Source organism: Schistocerca cancellata, chromosome 6, assembly GCF_023864275.1.
Source record: "Schistocerca cancellata isolate TAMUIC-IGC-003103 chromosome 6, iqSchCanc2.1, whole genome shotgun sequence".
NCBI classification, from domain to species: Eukaryota; Metazoa; Arthropoda; class Insecta; order Orthoptera; family Acrididae; genus Schistocerca; species Schistocerca cancellata.
In genome coordinates, this window is record NC_064631.1 from 191,981,705 (window position 1) to 192,000,874 (window position 19,170).

Below are 19,170 nucleotides of genomic sequence, written 5' to 3' on the forward strand. Positions count from 1 at the left end.
ACACACACACACACACACACACACTCATGCAAGTGCAACTTGCACACACATCTGCTGTCTCAGAGAGCTGAAACTACACTGCAGCAGCAGCATCATTGCATGATGGGAGTGGCGACTGGGTGGGGGTAAGGAGGAGGCTAGGGCGGGGAGGGGGAGGGATAGTATGGTGGGGGTGGTGAATGGGGGAGAGGGTAAGTAGCGGAAAGGAGAGAAATAAAAATAAAAGAAATTAAAATACTGGGTGTGGTGGTGAAATGATGGCTGTGTAGTGCTGGAATGGGAACAGGGAGGGGGCTGGATGGGTGAGGACAGTGAATAACAAAGGTTGAGGCCAGGAGGTCTACGGGAACATAGGATGTATTGCAGGGAAAGTTCCCACCTGCACAATTCAGAAAAGCTGGTGTTGGTGGGAACGATTCATATGGCACAGGCTGTGAAGCAGTCATTGAGATGAAGGGTATCATGTTTGGCAGCATGTTCAGCTACAGGGTGGTCCACTTGTTTTTTGGCCACAGTTTGTCGGTGGCCGTTCATGCAGACAGACAGCTTGTTGGTTGTCATGCCTACATAGAATGCAGCACAGTGGTTGCAGCTTAGCTTGTAGATCACATGACTGGTTTCACAGGTACCCTTGCCTTTGATGTGACAGGTAATGTTAGTGACTGGACTGGAGTAGGTGGTGTTAAGGAGGATGTATGGGACAGGTCTTGCATCTAGGTCTATTACATGGGTATGAGCCATGAGGTAAGGGATTGGGAGCAGGGGTTGTGTAAGGATGGACGAGTATATTGTGTAGGTTCGGTGGACGGTGGAATACTACGGTAGGAGGGGTGGGAAGGACATTTCTCATTTCAGGACACAATGAGAGGTAATCGAAACCCTGACGGAGAATGTAATTCAGTTGCTCCAGTCTCGGACGGTACTGAGTTACGAGGGGAACGCTCCTCTGTGGCCGGACTGTTGGACTTCGGGAGGTGGTGGGAGACTGGAAAGATAAGGCATGGGAGATTTGTTTTTGTACAAGTATGGGAGGATAATTAGAGTCAGTGAAGGCTTCAGTGAGACCCTCGGTATATTTAGAGAGGGACTACTTGTCACTGCAAATGCGACGACTATGGGTGGCTAGGCTGTACAGAAGGGACTTCTTAGTATGAAATGGGTGGCAGCTATCAAAGTGGAGGTATTGCTGGTGGTTTGTAGGTTCGATGGGGACGGGGGTACTGATGTAGCCATCTCTGAGGTGGAGGTCAACATCTAGGAAGGTGGCTTGTTGGGTTGAGTAGGACCAGGTGAAGCAAATGGGGGAGAAGTTGTTGAGGTTGTGTGCCCATAGCTGTATTTATTTCTCCTTTGAATGCATTACCTGCAGACAAATCCGCAGTACTATTACCTCTCATCGTGGTATTCTGCCATCCACCAAACCTACACAATATCCTCGTCCATCCTTACACAACCCCTGCTCCCAATCCCTTACCTCATGGCTCATACCCATGTAATAGACCTAGATGCAAGACCTATCCCATACCTCCTCCTATCCTCCTAACACCACCTACTCCAATCCAGTCACTAACATTACCTGTCACATCAAAGGCATGGGTACCTGTGAAACCAGTCATGTCATCTACAAGCTAAGCTGCAACCACTGTGCCGCATTCTATTTAGGTGTGACAACCAACAAGCTGTCTGTCCACATGAACGGCCACCGACAAACTGTGGCCAAAAAACAAGTGGACCACCTGTAGCTGAACATGCTGCCAAACATGATAACCCTCATCTCAATGACTGCTTCACAGCCTGTGCCATATGGAGCCTTCTCTCCAACACAAGCTTTTCTGAATTGCGCAGGTGGGCACTTTCCCTGCAAAACATCCTATGTTCCCGTAACCCTCCTGGCCTCAACCTTCGTTAGTCACTGTCCTCACCCATCCAGCCCCCTCCCTGTTCCCATTCCAGCTCTACACAGCCATCATTTCACTACCACACCCAATCTTTTAATTTCTTCTATTTTTATTTTTATTTCTCTCCTTTCCGCTACTTACCCCGTCCCCCTTCACCACTCCCACCATACTATCCCTCCCTCTCCTCGCCCCAGCCTCCTCCTTACCCCCACCCAGTCGCCACTCCCATCATACACTGATGCTGCTGCTTGCAGTGTAGTTTCAGCTCTCTGAGACAGCAGATGTGTGTGCAAGTTGCGCTTGCATGAGTGTCCACTATATGGTGAGTAGCAACTTTCCTTCTCTCGTATTGTTGTAATGTAATTGATTTATTTATCTCTTAAAGATCTGAATAATTAATTATACTGTTATGTACATATTATTTTGCATGCTCCATATAATCTTGGATGTAATGCTCACAACAGAGAGAGATGACTCTGGAGGAACTAGAATGCCACTTACTGGAACTGAAATCTAAAAGTATGAACACTCGTGGTGTGCTTCGAAGGCTGTTGCAGATGTATTGTAAACTAGGTGATTGTCAGAATGCTGCAAGGATTGAAAAGGTACGTGGACTGTTATTTCAATTATTTTAGTTTATTATGAATTCTTTCAATGACAGTAAAAATTAACTCATTTTGTAAATACTTCATATGACTTGTTCTATAACATTAAAATATGTCTATTAGCTGTATGTTCTTCAGGTATTCAGTCTGTAAGCATTGCATGAGGCCTTTGCTTTAAAAATTGTAAAACATATCTTAAAATGTGTGCCATCCCTCTTGATATTTTAAAGCAGGTTTAATATTATAAGGGGTGATCAAAAAGTTTTGGTTTGAGGGTATTGCTGCAGCTTGTATGTGACATAGCATGACTCCAATGTGGTTACCGTATTTACTCGAATCTAAGCCGCACTTTTTTTCCGGTTTTTGTAATCCAAAAAACTGCCTGCGGCTTAGAATTGAGTGCAAAGCAAGCGGAAGTTCTGAAAAATGTCGATAGGTGCCGCCACAACTAACTTCTGTCGTCGAATACGTGTAGCGCTACACAGGCATGCTTTGTAGGCACAAAGATAAATACTGGCGCCAAAACCTCTGCGTCAGTAAATAAATTTAAAAAAAAAGGTGGAAGACGAGCTTTTTTTCTCCGCCCCGAGTTTCGAGCACTGCATTTTCATACATTATCCAACGAAGTAAATACAAATTCCGTATTGCTTATCTATGAATGTAGCAGAATTTCAATGTACTACGAAAATCCAACTGGCAAGACTGTTTGGGATGTTTGTCAATATCTTCAATTCTACGTTCTGAATTTTTTCCTACCTATGAGAAGAGATGGTTGCTAATAGGAACCTGATGAAATGTGAATCACATGCATTATTCTCTTCACCATGAGAATAATACGAATATAAACATTTTGCCATGTATTCTTTCGTGTTTGCTGCTATCTCTTTTAAATCCTGTCTGCCTAATAAACTACGAAACTAGAGTGAGACAACAGCAAACGCGGAAGAATATACGTATCGTGTCATGTTTATGTTGTTGCTGTTGTGGTCATCAGTCCTGAGACTGGTTTGATGCAGCTCTCCATGCTACTCTATCCTGTGCAAGCTTCTTCATCTCCCAGTACCTACTGCAACCTACATCCTTCTGAATCTGCTTAGTATATTCATCTCTTGGTCTCCCCCTACGATTTTTACCCTCCACGCTGCCCTCCAATACTAAATTGGTGATCCCTTGATGCCTCAGAACATGTCCTACCAACCGATCCCTTCTTCTGGTCAAGTTGTGCAACAAACTTCTCTTCTCCCCAATCCTATTCAATACGTCCTCATTAGTTATGTGATCTACCCATCTAATCTTCAGCATTCTTCTGTAGCACCACATTTCGAAAGCTTCTATTCTCTTCCTGTCCAAACTATTTACGGTCCATGTTTCACTTCCATACATGGCTACACTCCATACAAATACTTTCAGAAATGACTTCCTGACACTTAAATCTATACTCGACGTTAACAAATTTCTCTTCTTCAGAAACGCTTTCCTTGCCATTGCCAGTCTACATTTTATATCCTCTCTACTTCGACCATCATCAGTTATTTTTCTCCCCAAATAGCAAAACTCCTTTACTACTTTAAGTGTCTCGTTTCCTAATCTAATACCCTCAACATCACCCGATTTAATTCGACTACATTCCATTATCCTCGTTTTGTTTTTGTTGATGTTCATATTATATCCTCCCTTCAAGACACCATCCATTCCGTTCAACTGCTCTTCCAAGTCCATTGCTGTCTCTGACAGAATTACAATGTCATCGGCGAACCTCAAAGTTTTTATTTCTTCTCCATGGATTTTAATACCTACTCCAAATTTTTCTTTTGTTTCCTTTACTGCTTGCTCAATATACAGATTGAATAACCTCGGGGAGAGGCTACAACCCTGTCTTACTCCCTTCCCAACCACTGCTTCCCTTTCATGTCCCTCGACTCTTATAACTGCCATCTGGTTTCTGTACAAATTGTAAATAGCCTTTCGCTCCCTGTATTTTACCCCTGCCACCTTTAGAATTTGAAAGAGAGTATTCCAGTCAACATTGTCAAAAGCTTTCTCTAAGTCTACAAATGCTAGAAATGTAGGTTTGCCTTTCCTTAATCTTTCTTCTAATATAAGTCGTAAGGTCAGTATTGCCTCACGTGTTCCAGTATTTCTACGGAATCCAAACTGATCTTCCCCGAGGTCGGCTTCTACTAGTTTTTCCATTCGTCTGTAAAGAATTCGTGTTAGTATTTTGCAGCTGTGGCTTATTAAACTGATTGTTCGGTAATTTTCACATCTGTCAACCCCTGCTTTCTTTGGGATTGGAATTATTATATTCTTCTTGAAGTCTGAGGGTATTTCGCCTGTTTCATACATCTTGCTCACCAGATGGTAGAGTTTTGTCAGGACTGGCTCTCCCAAGGCCGTCAGTAGTTCCAATGGAATGTTGTCTACTCCGGGGGCCTTGTTTCGACTCAGGTCTTTCAGTGCTCTGTCAAACTCTTCACGCAGTATCGTATCTCCCATTTCATCTTCATCTACATCCTCTTCCATTTCCATAATATTGTCCTCAAGTGCATCACCCTTGTATAGACCCTCTATATACTCCTTCCACCTTTCTGCTTTCCCTTCTTTGCTTAGAACAGGGTTTCCATCTGAGCTCTTGATGTTCATACAAGTGGTTCTCTTATCTCCAAAGGTCTCTTTAATTTTCCTGTAGGCAGTATCTATCTTACCTCTAGTGAGATACGCCTCTACATCCTTACATTTGTCCTCTAGCCATCCCTGCTTAGCCATTTTGCACTTCCTGTCGATCTCATTTTTGAGACTTTTGTATTCCTTTTTGCCTGCTTCATTTACTGCATTTTTATATTTTCTCCTCTCATCAATTAAATTCAATATTTCTTCTGTTACCCAAGGATTTCTACTAGCCCTCGTCTTTTTACCTACTTGATCCTCTGCTGCCTTTACTACTTCATCCCTCAAAGCTACCCATTCTTCTTCTACTGTATTTCTTTCCCCCATTCCTGTCAATTGTTCCCTTATGCTCTCCCTGAAACTCTGTACAACCTCTGGTTTAGTCAGTTTATCCAGGTCCCATCTCCTTAAATTCCCACCTTTTTGCAGTTTCTTCAGTTTTAATCTACAGGTCATAACCAATAGATTGTGGTCAGAGTCCACACCTGCCCCTGGAAATGTCTTACAATTTAAAACCTGGTTCTTAAATCTCTGTCTCACCATTATATAATCTATCTGATACCTTTTAGTGTCTCCAGGGTTCTTCCATGTATACAACCTTCTATCATGATTCTTAAACCAAGTGTTAGCTATTATTAAGTTGTGCTCTGTGCAAAATTCTACCAGGCGGCTTCCTCTTTCATTTCTTACACCCAATCCATATTCACCTACTATGTTTCCTTCTCTCCCTTTTCCTACACTCGAATTCCAGTCACCCATGACTATTAAATTTTCGTCTCCCTTCATTATCTGAATAATTTCTTTTATTTCATCATACATTTCTTCAATTTCTTCGTCATCTGCAGAGCTAGTTGGCATATAAACTTGTACTACTGTAGTAGGAGTGGGCTTCGTATCTATCTTGGCCACAATAATGCGTTCACTATGATGTTTGTAGTAGCTTACCCGCATTCCTATTTTCCTATTCATTATTAAACGTACTCCTGCATTACCCCTATTTGACTTTGTGTTTATAACCCTGTAGTCACCTGACCAGAAGTCTTGTTCCTCCTGCCACCGAACTTCACTAATTCCCACTATATCTAACTTTAACCTATCCATTTCCCTTTTTAAATTTTCTAACCTACCTGCCCGATTAAGGGATCTGACATTCCACGCTCCGATCCGTAGAACGCCAGTTTTCTTTCTCCTGATAACGACATCCTCTTGAGTAGTCCCCACCCAGAGATCCGAATGGGGGACTATTTTACCTCCGGAATATTTTACCCAAGAGGACGCTATCATCATTTAATCATACAGTAAAGCTGCATGCCCTCGGGAAAAATTACGGCCGTAGTTTCCCCTTGCTTTCAGCTGTTCGCAGTACCAGCACAGCAAGGCCGTTTTGGTTATTGTTACAAGGCCAGATCAGTCAATCAACCAGACTGTTGCCCTTGCAACTACTGAAAAGGCTGCTGCCCCTCTTCAGGAACCACACGTTTGTCTGGCCTCTCAACAGATACCCCTCCGTTGTGGTTGTACCTACGGTACGGCTATCTGTATCGCTGAGGCACGCAAGCCTCCCCACCAACGGCAAGGTCCATGGTTCATGGGGGAGGGGGTCATGTTTATATTCGTATTATTCTTTTGCCTAATAGTGATACAGCCAGAAATGAAGCACGGCAACTGACTAGATTTTTAAATCTAAGATGACTCTAATTTCTGTGCCGAATTTGATGTACTAAAAAAAAGCGGTCGCAAAGATTTTCAAACGGAGAAAAATTTTCGCCTAACTCTGGTTCAGAACATGTTCTATCATACGCAGTCTATTATTTGGTTCTTGTTGATCATTATTAAAGAAAGCAGCCGAGTAAGTAACAACAAATAGCAGTCTCTTGCCATTGTTTCGCTAATGAGACGAATGCATTTTCAGCTTAGGGTGACATAAAAACCTATAACAAAGAAAAGGCACTTTTCAGATCAAAGCAAAATAAGCAATCAATTCAAACCAGATGAAGCACGTGAAAAAGAAAGGGTACCCGTATAAATACGGAAGAAGCGCCTGACGCATAGCAATGGCTACCTGGTAAAGCTAACTACTAAGCTTACGACTCGAACCAAACTACTGTAGCTGTATCGTCATTCATTCGACCTAAATCATGTCTCATATTACAATGGGCCAACTTTGTTTCGATTTGGAGGTGCGGCCTAAAATTTTTCTCTCCCCTTGAATTTCAAGTCTCAGATTTCAGGTGCGGCTTAGATTCGGGATTTTTTTTTTTTTTTTTTTTTTTTTCCCTTTATTTCGAGTCTCATTTTTCATGTGCGGCTTAGATTCGAGTACATACGGTATCTAAGCACCAGCATGTAGGCAAGAGATTAGTGTGACATTTGTGTTTTCCTGACATGTGTTAGGTCATTGTGGAAAGGTGAACTGTGGTGATGCTATTACCAAATTTGCCCAAACAGGACCAACTTAATGTTATTCTTTTCTTGGTCACCAAAGGACAAACACCAGTAGACATCCATCAGAGAATGAAGAATGTGTATGGTGCATGACTAAGGCTGCTGCTGCTTCAGGATAACACGTCTCCATATCGCAAATGTTGTAAGGCAGATGTTATGCGAACTCAAGTGGGAGACACTTGAACACCCACTGTATAGTCCTGATCGCTCTCCATGTGATTATCATGCCACTGGTCCCTTGAAAAAGGCCTTGAAGACTTGACAGTTCCTGTCAGATGTGGATGTACAGCAGACAGTTGTAATTATGGACTTCTTGACACAGCTGGACAGTGTTTTACCAACTGGGTATCTTAAACCTAGTGCATTGGTGGGATGATTGCCTCATTGCTCACAGTCATCACAATGATTTTGATTGATTGGTATACGAATTATGGATAGTATGGCCTTCAGATGGAAACTTTTTTATCACCCCCTTATACAAAATTGTTTTAATATTAATGAGAAGGACATATTTGTTGGGTGATTGCAGGAATTTGAAAGAGCGGGCCATGAATTTTCTCCAGGAATGTATGCTGCATTGTTGGATGTGCATGTAAAATGTAAAAATTTGGAAGCTGCACAAAAATATTTCACACATTTAATGCAAGAATTTCCTGGCTTGAAACTTGATGAGTATAAGGTTGTAGATTATGCAACTCTTCTTATTTCTTGTGGAAAAGAAACAGGTAAGTTTTAATAATTTCTGATGTCATAGCAGTTATTTTCTTCAAATGATTGTGGTTTTAGAGGGAAGGTGGAATCAACAGATTAATATTTACTTTCTTCACAGATGCATTACATGTACTGAAGAATTATGCATCTTCACATAAAATCAGGAATACAACTGAAATATCACGTAACTGTTTTAAATTGTTGAACGCAGTGGCAGAAAAGAACAACCCAGACATTACTAAGAGAATGTTAGAACAATTGGCCCTTCTCGGTTACTGTTCAGTGACAAATGTTCTCTTAGGTGCTGTCATTAGAACCTACTTAAATTGGTAAGCAAAAGTAAAATTTATTGAGCCATATACTCATAAACTAATTATTTTGTTAATATATTTTAAGAGAACTTTATGCTTACTTTTCCTCTTACAAATTAAGATATTTTTAGACCATACTGCAGAATTTGGAAGTAAAAGACGTTATAATTCTGTTTATCATCTTTGACTCTGCAACACATATAAATGAAGGTTTCAGCCATTGTAATAAGAAAGAGTCGATTTTGTGACACGTGCACAGTGCCTATAGAAAGAAATCTGGTGTTCCGACAAGGGAGAGGGTTGGGGAAGGATAACCAGGCAAGATAGGAGATACAAATAGGACTTGTATGTCTGTGACTGCATATTTGCTGTGCAAACCAGAATCCTATACTGATGAAAACTAAGATTATCGTCTAACTGTCTAAGGTGTTACTGTCCCACCCTCCCTCCTCCTCACCACAGTTAAAACTGATCATATCTTTTTTATTGGACATTCATTTTGGTTGCTGTAATTTTAAATAGGTAACACTAACATAGTTTCCAAAAGAAATGTATATATCTTGAAATAATGAGTTTTACACAGTGTCTCTTACTGTGGTGTAGTATTAATTGCCCTTATATACATTAAATCATGTTAAGATTTTCTGTTACTGAACAAGCTTTTGTCCATTTAAATATATTTTCACAAGTAATCATTCCACAAAATCTTTTGCCTGTTGTCTTGTGTTCCCACATTGCGACATAATTGACATTTTACAGTCAATAATGTGAACTTCGTGCAGTGCTTTTGAAACCAGTTATTTATAGTCCCCATAGGACACCATTTGTGTGAGTGGAAATAAGCTGGATAGGTAACTGTGCTTCCAGTAATTGCTCCTACCACTTGTTGTTGTGGGCGTTACAGAATTACACACAGTTTATTTACATGGTATAAACCATCTAAAATGCACATAAATATGATGGAATATCACAAAATTAACACACAAAACGTAAATAAACATGCACCAAGTGCTTTTATTAAATTTTATTCTAATAGAGACACGATTTTTGCTTTGATCACCGATAGGTGCTAGAAGCTCTTGTGAGTAGCACACTGAGGGGCTGACCTCATGACACAGCTCTCTCATTAGGCGAACGATGTCTGTGCAAATTCACCCAAAATGTTTAAATTATTATAAAACATAATAATTAAATTATTATCCTTCATATGTACATTACAACATGACACCAGGTCTTCAAACAACTCTTTCAAGGTTTCGCCAACTCAGATTGTCACTCTATAAAAACCATCATTCCAGGAATAGAATTAATTCATTAACTTCCACACTTTGCACAGTCTGCATCACTGATTTACTTAAATTATTATGAGTTCTCTTGTGTACACAGTTAGTCCCTTTGTGTATCCCATAAACCTATTTGCTAACCAGTTAAACAGATTTTATTTAGATGATTGCCTAATAAATAGGGAATGGTAATAAAATGTCAGAATACTTCCATAATTACAGTATGAAAAGGATAGGTTGCTACTGCCCACATAGAGGAAGTGTTGAGTCACAGACAGACTTAATGAAAAGACTGCTGAACAGTCAAGCTTCCCACTGGATCTCAGTTGTTGGAGACAGTGGCCATGTGTGTGTGAGTTGTGCTTGTGTGAATGTGTGGCTCATATGACAGAGCATGTGTGATTTGGATGGCGACAGGTAAATCACAGAAAAGAAGAGGAAGTAAAAGACAGACACTGAGTAAAGTAATGCGTTGGAGAATAGTAACAATGGATTGTTGACTCAACATCTCCTCTCTGTAAGGAATACCAGTCTTTCCTTTTCATAATATTGTTTTTTCATATTGTTGTTATTCCATCGTGGACTTTCATTGTTGTTATTACAAACACACTTTTCAAGGCCTAAGGGTTACTGGATGATGTGGGTGTGCTTTTTTTTAAGTATCAGGTGTGTAGTTAAATAAAAGTAAAGCTCATACTGAGTTGAGTTTGCTGTATAGTTGTCTATATAAGGATCACCACCACCAAACTAGCTTAATGCTTGAATGAACACAGGATAGTCTGCCTTGGTAATGTGCAGAACCTAATTTCTGGACACACCCTTCAGCAGACTGTAGTGGCGTCTATACTAAATGACTCATTTGTATCATACTACATGTCAAGTGTTTCACCAAACCCTGAAGATGGGAACTTTCTGTTTAACATGTCCTTTCATCCTGCCAACATCCATTAGCATAACCCCTACCAGGTAATACAGCTTTTTATTTTATATGTCTTCTACCATAGAACCAAATTGAGATCTCCAAGGTCTTGGAACTTGAAACTACAACATAAAAGTAATAACAGATAAAATAAAATGTTTATGAACCAAAAAAGATAAGCCATAAGTTTATATAAATGCAATCAATCATATAACACAAGAATCAGGTTAATTTTTCAAGGAACTCCTTAACAGAATAGAAGGAGTGACCTATGAGGAAACTCTTCAATTTCAGTTTGAAATCGCGTGGATAACTGAAGATTTATGTATTCTTAAAACAGATGCAGCAGTATACTGCACGTCTTTCTGCACAAGAGTCAAAGAAGTGTGATCCAAATGCAGATTACATTTCTGCCTAGTATTAACTGAGTGAAAGCTGCTACTGCCTGAACTGCCCATTTCTGAGCCAATATTATCCTTTGAGAATGGGAAGAATTGCCCTGAAATATAATACCATACATCATAAGCAAATGAAAATTAGCAAAGTAGACTGTTTCTCGTGTTGGACTATCACTTACTTCACATACTGTTCAAATAGTAAAAGTGGCAGCATTAAGTCTTTGAACAAGATCCTGAATGTGCTCTTTTCACAACAGTTTACTATCTATCTGAGCACCTAGAAATTTGAACTGTTCAGTTTCGATAATCATTTGTCCTTTCTGTGAAATCAAAAAATCAGGTTTTGTTGAATTATGTGTTAGAAACTGTAAAAACAGAGTCTTACTGTGGTTTAGTGTTAGTTTGTTTTCTACAAGCCTTTAATGTGTGTCTTGAACTGTGCTATTTGAAAAAGTGTCAACATTGCACACAGCATCCTTTACTACCAAGCTAGTGTCATCAGCAAACAGAAATATTTTATAACCACCGGTAATACTGGAGAGCATATCATTTACACACATCAAAAAAAATTTTGCGTCACCTCGGTTCCGAGAGTTCCAGAACCTGTACAGAAAATTGGAATAGAGATCAACATAAACATCATTTCCGCCCTTTTTATTGCTCATGAAATCCACACATTGCATGTTGTACCACCATACAGCGAGACCTTCACAGGTGGTGGTCCAGAATGCTGTACACACTGGTACCTCTAATACCCAGTAGCCCCTCCTCTTGCATTGATGCATGCCTAGATTCGTCGTGGCATATTATCCATAAGTTCATCAAGGCACTGTTGTCCAGATTTTCTCACTCCTCAACGGCAATTCGGCATAGATCCCTCAGAGTGGTTGGGTCACGTCGCCCATAAACAGCCCTGTTCAATCTATCCCAGGCATGTTTGATAGGGTTCATGTCTGGAGAACATGCTGGCCACTCTAGTCAAGTGATGTTGTTATCCTGAAGGAAGTCATTCACAAGATTTGCATGATGGGGATGCGAACTGTCGTCCATGGAGATGAATACCTCGCCAATATGCTGCCTATATGGTTGCACTATCGGTTGGAGGATGGCATTCACGTATCGTAAAGCCGTTATGGCACCTTCCATGAACACCAGAGGTGTTGGTCCCACATAATGCCACTCCAAAACAGCAGGGGACCTCCACCTTGCTGCACTCACTGGACAGCGTGTCTAAGGCATTCAGCCTGACCAGGTTGCCTCCAAACGCGTCTGCTACGATTGTCTGGTTGAAGGCACATGCAAAACTCATCGGTTAAGAGAGTGATGCCAATCCTGAGCAGTCCATTCAGCATGTTGTTGAGCCTATCTGTACTGCGCTGCGTGGTGTCTTGGTTGCAAAAATGGACCTCGCCATGAACGTCGGGAGTGAAGTTGTGCATCATGCAGCCTATTACGCACAGTTTCAGTCATAATACAACATCCTGTGGCTTCACGAAAAGCATTATTCAACATGGTGGCATTGCTGTCAGGGTTCCTCCGAGCCATAATCTGTAAGTAGCGGTCATCCACTGCAGTAGTAGCCCTTGGAGCGAGGCATGTCATTGACAGTTCCTGTTTCTCTCTAACTCCTCCATGTCCGAACAACGCTTTGGTTCACTCCCAGACGCCTGGACACTTCCCTTGTTGAGAGCCCTTCCTGGCACAAAGTAACAATGTGGACGCGATCGTGCCACGGTACTGACCGTCTAGGCATGGTTGAACTACAGACAACATGAGCCATGTACCTCCTTCCTGGTGGAATGACTGGAACTGATCGGCTGTCAGACCCCCTCTGCCTAATAGGCGCTGCTCATGCATGGTTGCATACATCGTTGTGTGGGTTTGGTGACATCTCTGAACAGTCAAAGGGACTGTGTCTGATACAGTATCAACAGTCGACATCTGTCTTCAGGAGTTCTGGGAACTGGGGTGATGCAAAACTTTTTTTGATGTATGTATATAAATAAAGAATAGGAGTGGCCCCAACACTGGTCCCTGGGACACTCCCCATTTAACCGTGGTCCACTCAGACCCCACGTCATAGCCAATCTCAACACTGTAGACAATGACCTTTCGCTGTCTGTTATTAAAGTAAGAGGTGAACCAATTGTGAGCTACTCCCCGTATTCCATAATGGTCCAACTTCTGGTGCAACATTTTGTGATCAACACAATCAAAAGCCTTAGTTAAATCAGAAAAGATGCCTAGTGTTCGAAACCTTTGGCTTAATCCATCCAGTACCTCACAGAGAAAAGAGAATATAGCATTTTCAATACTTAAACCACTTCTAAAACCAAACTGTACATTTGATAGCAAATTATGTGGAGTGACATGATCAATTATCCTTACACGCACAACCTTTTCAATCACTTTAGCAAACACTGATGGTGTAGAAATAGGTCAAAAACTGTCTACATTATCTCTTTCTCCATTTTTATGCAGCGGCGGTACTACTGAGTACTTCAATCATTCAGGAAACTGACCATTGTTAAAGGAAATATTACAATTACTAGGTACTCCATCATGTCCATGAAAGCCCTTAATCTTCAGTGATGTAATTATTGACTTAATCTCTCTCTTGTCAGTATCACAGAGGAGTATTTCAGACATCAGTCTCAGAAAGGTATTTTCCAAGAGAGTTATATGATTTCGTATAGAAACTAAGCTTATGTTTAATTTACCAGCAATGCCCAGGAAAAGATTGCTAAATACTGTACATGCATCTGACTTATCAGTAACACAAACACGTTTGTTATGAACTGACTTTATATCGTTGACCCTTTGTTGCTGATCAGACACTTCCTTCATGACTGACCATATGGTTTTAATTTTATCCTCTGAATTAGCTATTCTGTTGGTGTACTACATACTATTTACCTTCCTAATAATATTTTTAAGCACCTTACAATACTATTTGTAATGTGCTACTGTAGCTCGATTGTGACTATTTCAAACATTTTGGTATAATTCCCACTTTGTTCTACATCATATCCTTATCCCACTAGTCAGCCACTCAGGTTGCTTTTTACTGCTAGTACCCTGTTTCAAATGTTCTAATGGAAAGCAACTTTCAAAGAGGATGAGAAATGTGTTACGGAAAGCATTAAATTTGTCATCTACGTAATTGGCATTATAAACATCCTTCCACTCTTGTTCCTTAATGAGGTTTAAAAAACTCTATTGCCATTGACTTATCTTTTCTGCACAGTTCATAATTATATATTACATTTGTTTGGGTACAAAAACCTTTTAGCGTTAAAATTGTCTATGGCTATGCTATTGTTCCCCTGCACCCTGGTTGGAAACTGCATCAGGTCATGAATTTATATCTACCAACATCCTTTTTCTTGCACAGTCACATACAAAATTAATATTGAAGTCATCACATACAAGTAATTTTTAGTACTTCCTATAAAGTGAACCAAGAACCCTCCCTAGCTTGAGCAGAAATGCTCTGAAGTCAGAGTTATGGAACCTATAAAAACAACAATTAGCTGTCTAGTTTCACTAAATTCAACTGTCCCTGCACAACGTTCAAATATCCGATCAGGGCACTGTTATGACATGTCTACGGATTCAAATGGAATACTGGTTTTTACGTACATGGCCACTACACCACTCCTCAAAGAACACCTTGAAAAACAGCCAGCTAATCTGTGTTGTTGTTGTTGTTGTTGTTGTGGTCTTCAGTCCTGAGACTGGTTTGATGCAGCTCTCCATGCTACTCTATCCTGTGCAAGCTTCTTCATTTCCCAGTACCTACTGCAGCCTACATCCTTCTGAATCTGCTTAGTGTATTCACCTCTTGGTCTCCCTTTACGATTTTTACCCTCCACGCTGCCTTCAGAAACGCATTCCTTGCCATTGCCAGTCTACATTTTATATCCTCTCTACTTTGACCATCATCAGTTATTTTGCTCCCCAAATAGCAAAACTCCTTTACTATGTTAAGTGTCTCATTTCCTAATCTAATTTCCTCAGCATCACCCGACTTAATTCGACTACATTCCATTATCCTCGTTTTGCTTTTGTTGATGTTTGTCTTACACCCTCCCTTCAAGACACCATCCATTCCGTTCAACTGCTCTTCCAAGTCCTTTGCTGTCTCTGACAGAATTACAATGTCATCGGCGAACCTCAAAGTTTTTATTTCTTCTCCATGAATTTTAATACCTACTCTGAATTTTTCTTTTGTTCCCTTTACTGCTTTCTCAATATACAGATTGAATAACATCGGGGAGAGACTACAACCCTGTCTCACTCCCTTCCCAACCACTGCTTCCCTTTCTTGCCCCTCGACTCTTATAACTGCCATTTGCTTTCTGTACAAATTGTAAATAGCCTTTCGCTCCCTGTATTTTACCCCTGCCACCTTCAGAATTTGAAAAAGAGTATTCCAGTCAACATTGTCAAAAGCTTTCTCTAAGTCTACAAATGCTAGAAACGTAGGTTTGCCTTTCCTTAATCTATTTTCTAAGATTAGTCGTAGGGTCATTATTGCCTCACGCATTCCAACATTTCTACGGAATCCAAACTGATCTTCCCCGAGGTCGGCTTCTACCAGTATTTCCATTCGTCTGTAAAGAATTCGGGTTAGTATTTTGCAGCTGTGACTTATTAAACTGATAGTTCGGTAATTTTCACATCTGTCAACACCTGCTTTCTTTGGGATTGTAATTATTATATTCCTCTTGAAGTTTGAGGGAATTTCACCTGTCTCATACATCTTGCTCACCAGATGGCAGTGTTTTGTCAGGACTAGCTCTCCCAAGGCTGTCAGTAGTTCTAATGGAATGTTGTCTACTCCCGAGGCATTGTTTCGACTCAGGTGGTCTTTCACTGCTCTGTCAAACTCTTCACGCAGTCTCATATCTCCCATTTCTTTTTCATCTACCTCCTCTTCCAATTCCATAATATTCTCCTCAAGAATATCGCCCCTGTATAAACCCTCTATATACTCCTTCCACCTTTCTGCTTTTCCTTCTTTGCTTAGAACTGGGTTTCCATCTGAGCTCTTGATATTCATGCAAGTGGTTCTCTTTTCTCCAAAGGTCTCTTTAATTTTCCTGGTGAGATAAGCCTCTATATCCTTACATTTGTCCTCTAGCCATCCCTGCTTAGCCATTTTGCACTTCCTGTCGATCTCATTTTTGAGACGTTTGTATTCCTTTTTGCCTGCTTCACTTACTGCATTTTTTTATTTCCTCCTTTCATCAATTAAATTCAGTATCTCTTCTGTTATCCAAGGATTTCTACTAGCCCTCGTCTTTTTACCTACTTGATCCTCTGCTGCCTTCACTATTTCATTCCTCAAAGCTACCCATTCTTCTTCTACTGTATTTCTTTTCCCCATTCCTGTCAATCATTCCCTAATGTTCTTCCTGAAACACTCTACAACTTCTGGTTCTGTCAGTTTATCCAGGTCCCATCTCCTTAAATTCCCACCTTTTTGCAGTTTCTTCAGTTTTAATCTACTGTTCATAACCAATAGATTGTGGTCAGAGTCCACATCTGCCCCTGGAAATGTCTTACAATTTAAAATCTGGTTCCTAAATCTCTGTCTTACCATTATATCATCTGTCTGAAACCTTTTAGTGTCTCCAGGGTTCTTCCATGTATACAACCTTCTTTTATGATTCTTGACCCAAGTGTTAGCTATGATTAAGTTATGCCTTGTGCAAAATTCTACCAGGTGGCTTCCTCTTTCATTTCTTAGCCCCAATCCATATTCACCTACTACATTTCCCTCTCTTCCTTTTCCTACTGTCGATTCCAGTCACCCATGACTATTAAATTTTCGTCTCCCTTCACTACCTGAATAATTTCTTTTCTCTCATCATAAATTTCATCAATTTCTTCATCATCTGCAGAGCTAGTTGGCATATAAACTTGTACTACTGTAGTAGGTGTGGGCTTTGTGTCTATCTTGGCCACAATAATGCATTCACTATGCTGTTTGTAGTAGCTTACCTGCACTCCTATTTTTTCATTCATTATTAAACCTACTCCTGCATTACCCCTATTTGATCTTGTATTTATAACCCTGTATTCACCTGACCAAAAGTCTTGTTCCTCCTGCCACTGAACTTCACTAATTCGCACTATATCCAACTTTAACCTATCCATTTCCCTTTTTAAATTTTTTATCCTACCTGCCCGATTAAGGGATCTGACATTCCACACTCCGATCCATAGAATGCCAGTTTTCTTTCTCCTGATAATGACGTCCTCTTGAGTCATGATGCTGAAACAGTTGCATGAAGTGCACATTTGTGCCACCTGTTTGAGTAGCTATCTTTACCAGGTCACCAGCTACATCATACTCCCTGTCCCTATCAAGACAGTTCCCTGCTCCACCCACAATCACTGCCCGGTTTCTTCCGTAAAATTCCTACATGACTCCCCAATGTTAGCAGTCACCTGCTTCACAAAGCTGGTGATGTGGTACTCACTCCCCAACACTTTCTGCAACTCTTGGCCCACACCTCTAGCCTGTGAACTACTTAGCAACAAAACCTTAATCTTTTTGTTAGAATTTGCAACTGACTTAGGCTTCCTAACTATTTAAAGAACTAACAGTAGTGGTCTTGAATTACAGAAACCTCACACAATTTCTTTTCTAAAACTAATAATTCAAGTGACTGCTGGAACACTTGATGAAATTAAATACAGTGGATGAATGTTTTACTGAAATATTTCACTACAAACATCAGCTGAAAACTATTGTACAAAATTTAATAAATGACTACAATGCACAAAGAACTTTATGAAAAACAGTGGTCGAAAGTTTCTCAAAGTAATCATTATAGCTGCAATTGCATGCCGTGAAATGTAAACACACTGCTGAGACTTCAGTGAATGATGTAAGTACACTCATGAATAGCAGACCACTTGAAACAATAATACAAAAAGAAAAAATTAGATGAACAAAAAGCCACTAATAAATTACTCTTACTGCAGATATTAACATCAATAATCTTTGAAATATGTATCTAAGGCCCAAGACTTAATAAAATATTGGAGATTGTTTTGAACAGCAGTCCCGCACATGTGATGTCACACCAAAGATTCCTCATTGTTTGCTCAATTATTTACTTATTTCTGTACTCACTTTTGTTTTTGTCACCACTTGTGTGTCTGTCTCTCCCCACCCCCTCCCTCCCCCACCAGCTCTCATGCCTTTTTGTCATTTGTGCCTTCCTTCTGCCTCACAACAGATAAGACATTTTCACATTGTACATAAGGTCTGAGTCTACCCCCCCCCCCCCCTTTTCAGTTGCAACCTTTCCAAAGAAATCTTTTCCCTCACTCTAGATGAATATATAGTTCCAAAATTTAGGAATATTATTTTCTACTTTTAAGATTTTTTTCTATATTGTGTGATGTATTATAGCACCTGAAGGGAAGTGTTATCCATACTTTCTCTCTGTTTGTAATTAATTAATCATAGTACCAGAAATTCTGTGACTCAATATACATTTATCTTTCAGCAACAATTTGGAGGGTGCAGTAACAGAGTATGTCAACTGTGTTAAAGAGTTCCGTAAAACTCCCCTACAACATGAATTGATGTGCCAATTAGTTAAAAGTGAACAACATGAGCCCCTTCGAGAACTGGTTCTTGATGGAACAAAAGAAGTGCATGGGTCTGATGCTGCACAGGTGTCCTATGCAGCAGCTGTTGCTGAGACTGGCTCCACCAGCCATTTACGCAGTATTCTTTTGGTGAGTCAGAAATCAGAATGTAAAGATAGCAATAATGTAAAGAATAAAGGTAACCCCTCACTACCTGGCTGAGGTGTTTAGCAGTTGATAGCAACAGTAACAATCTTGTTTGTGTATCTGAGCTTTCAGCTAAAAAAAACACACACACAGGGGAGTGGGGGTCAGGTGG

General features: G+C 40.3%; 1 protein-coding gene across 2 annotated transcripts in view; it reads left to right on the plus strand.

The window, feature by feature from the left end:
- LOC126190781 (leucine-rich PPR motif-containing protein, mitochondrial-like) overlaps positions 1–19,170 on the plus strand; it is a 185,958-nt gene that overhangs the window by 136,336 nt on the left and 30,452 nt on the right. For both annotated transcript variants that reach the window (XM_049931322.1, XM_049931323.1), the window contains exons 11-14: positions 2,363–2,503; positions 8,145–8,340; positions 8,445–8,655; positions 18,767–19,001. In XM_049931322.1, coding sequence (XP_049787279.1) covers positions 2,363–2,503; positions 8,145–8,340; positions 8,445–8,655; positions 18,767–19,001 — 783 coding nt within the window. The remainder of the gene's footprint in view (positions 1–2,362; positions 2,504–8,144; positions 8,341–8,444; positions 8,656–18,766; positions 19,002–19,170) is intronic.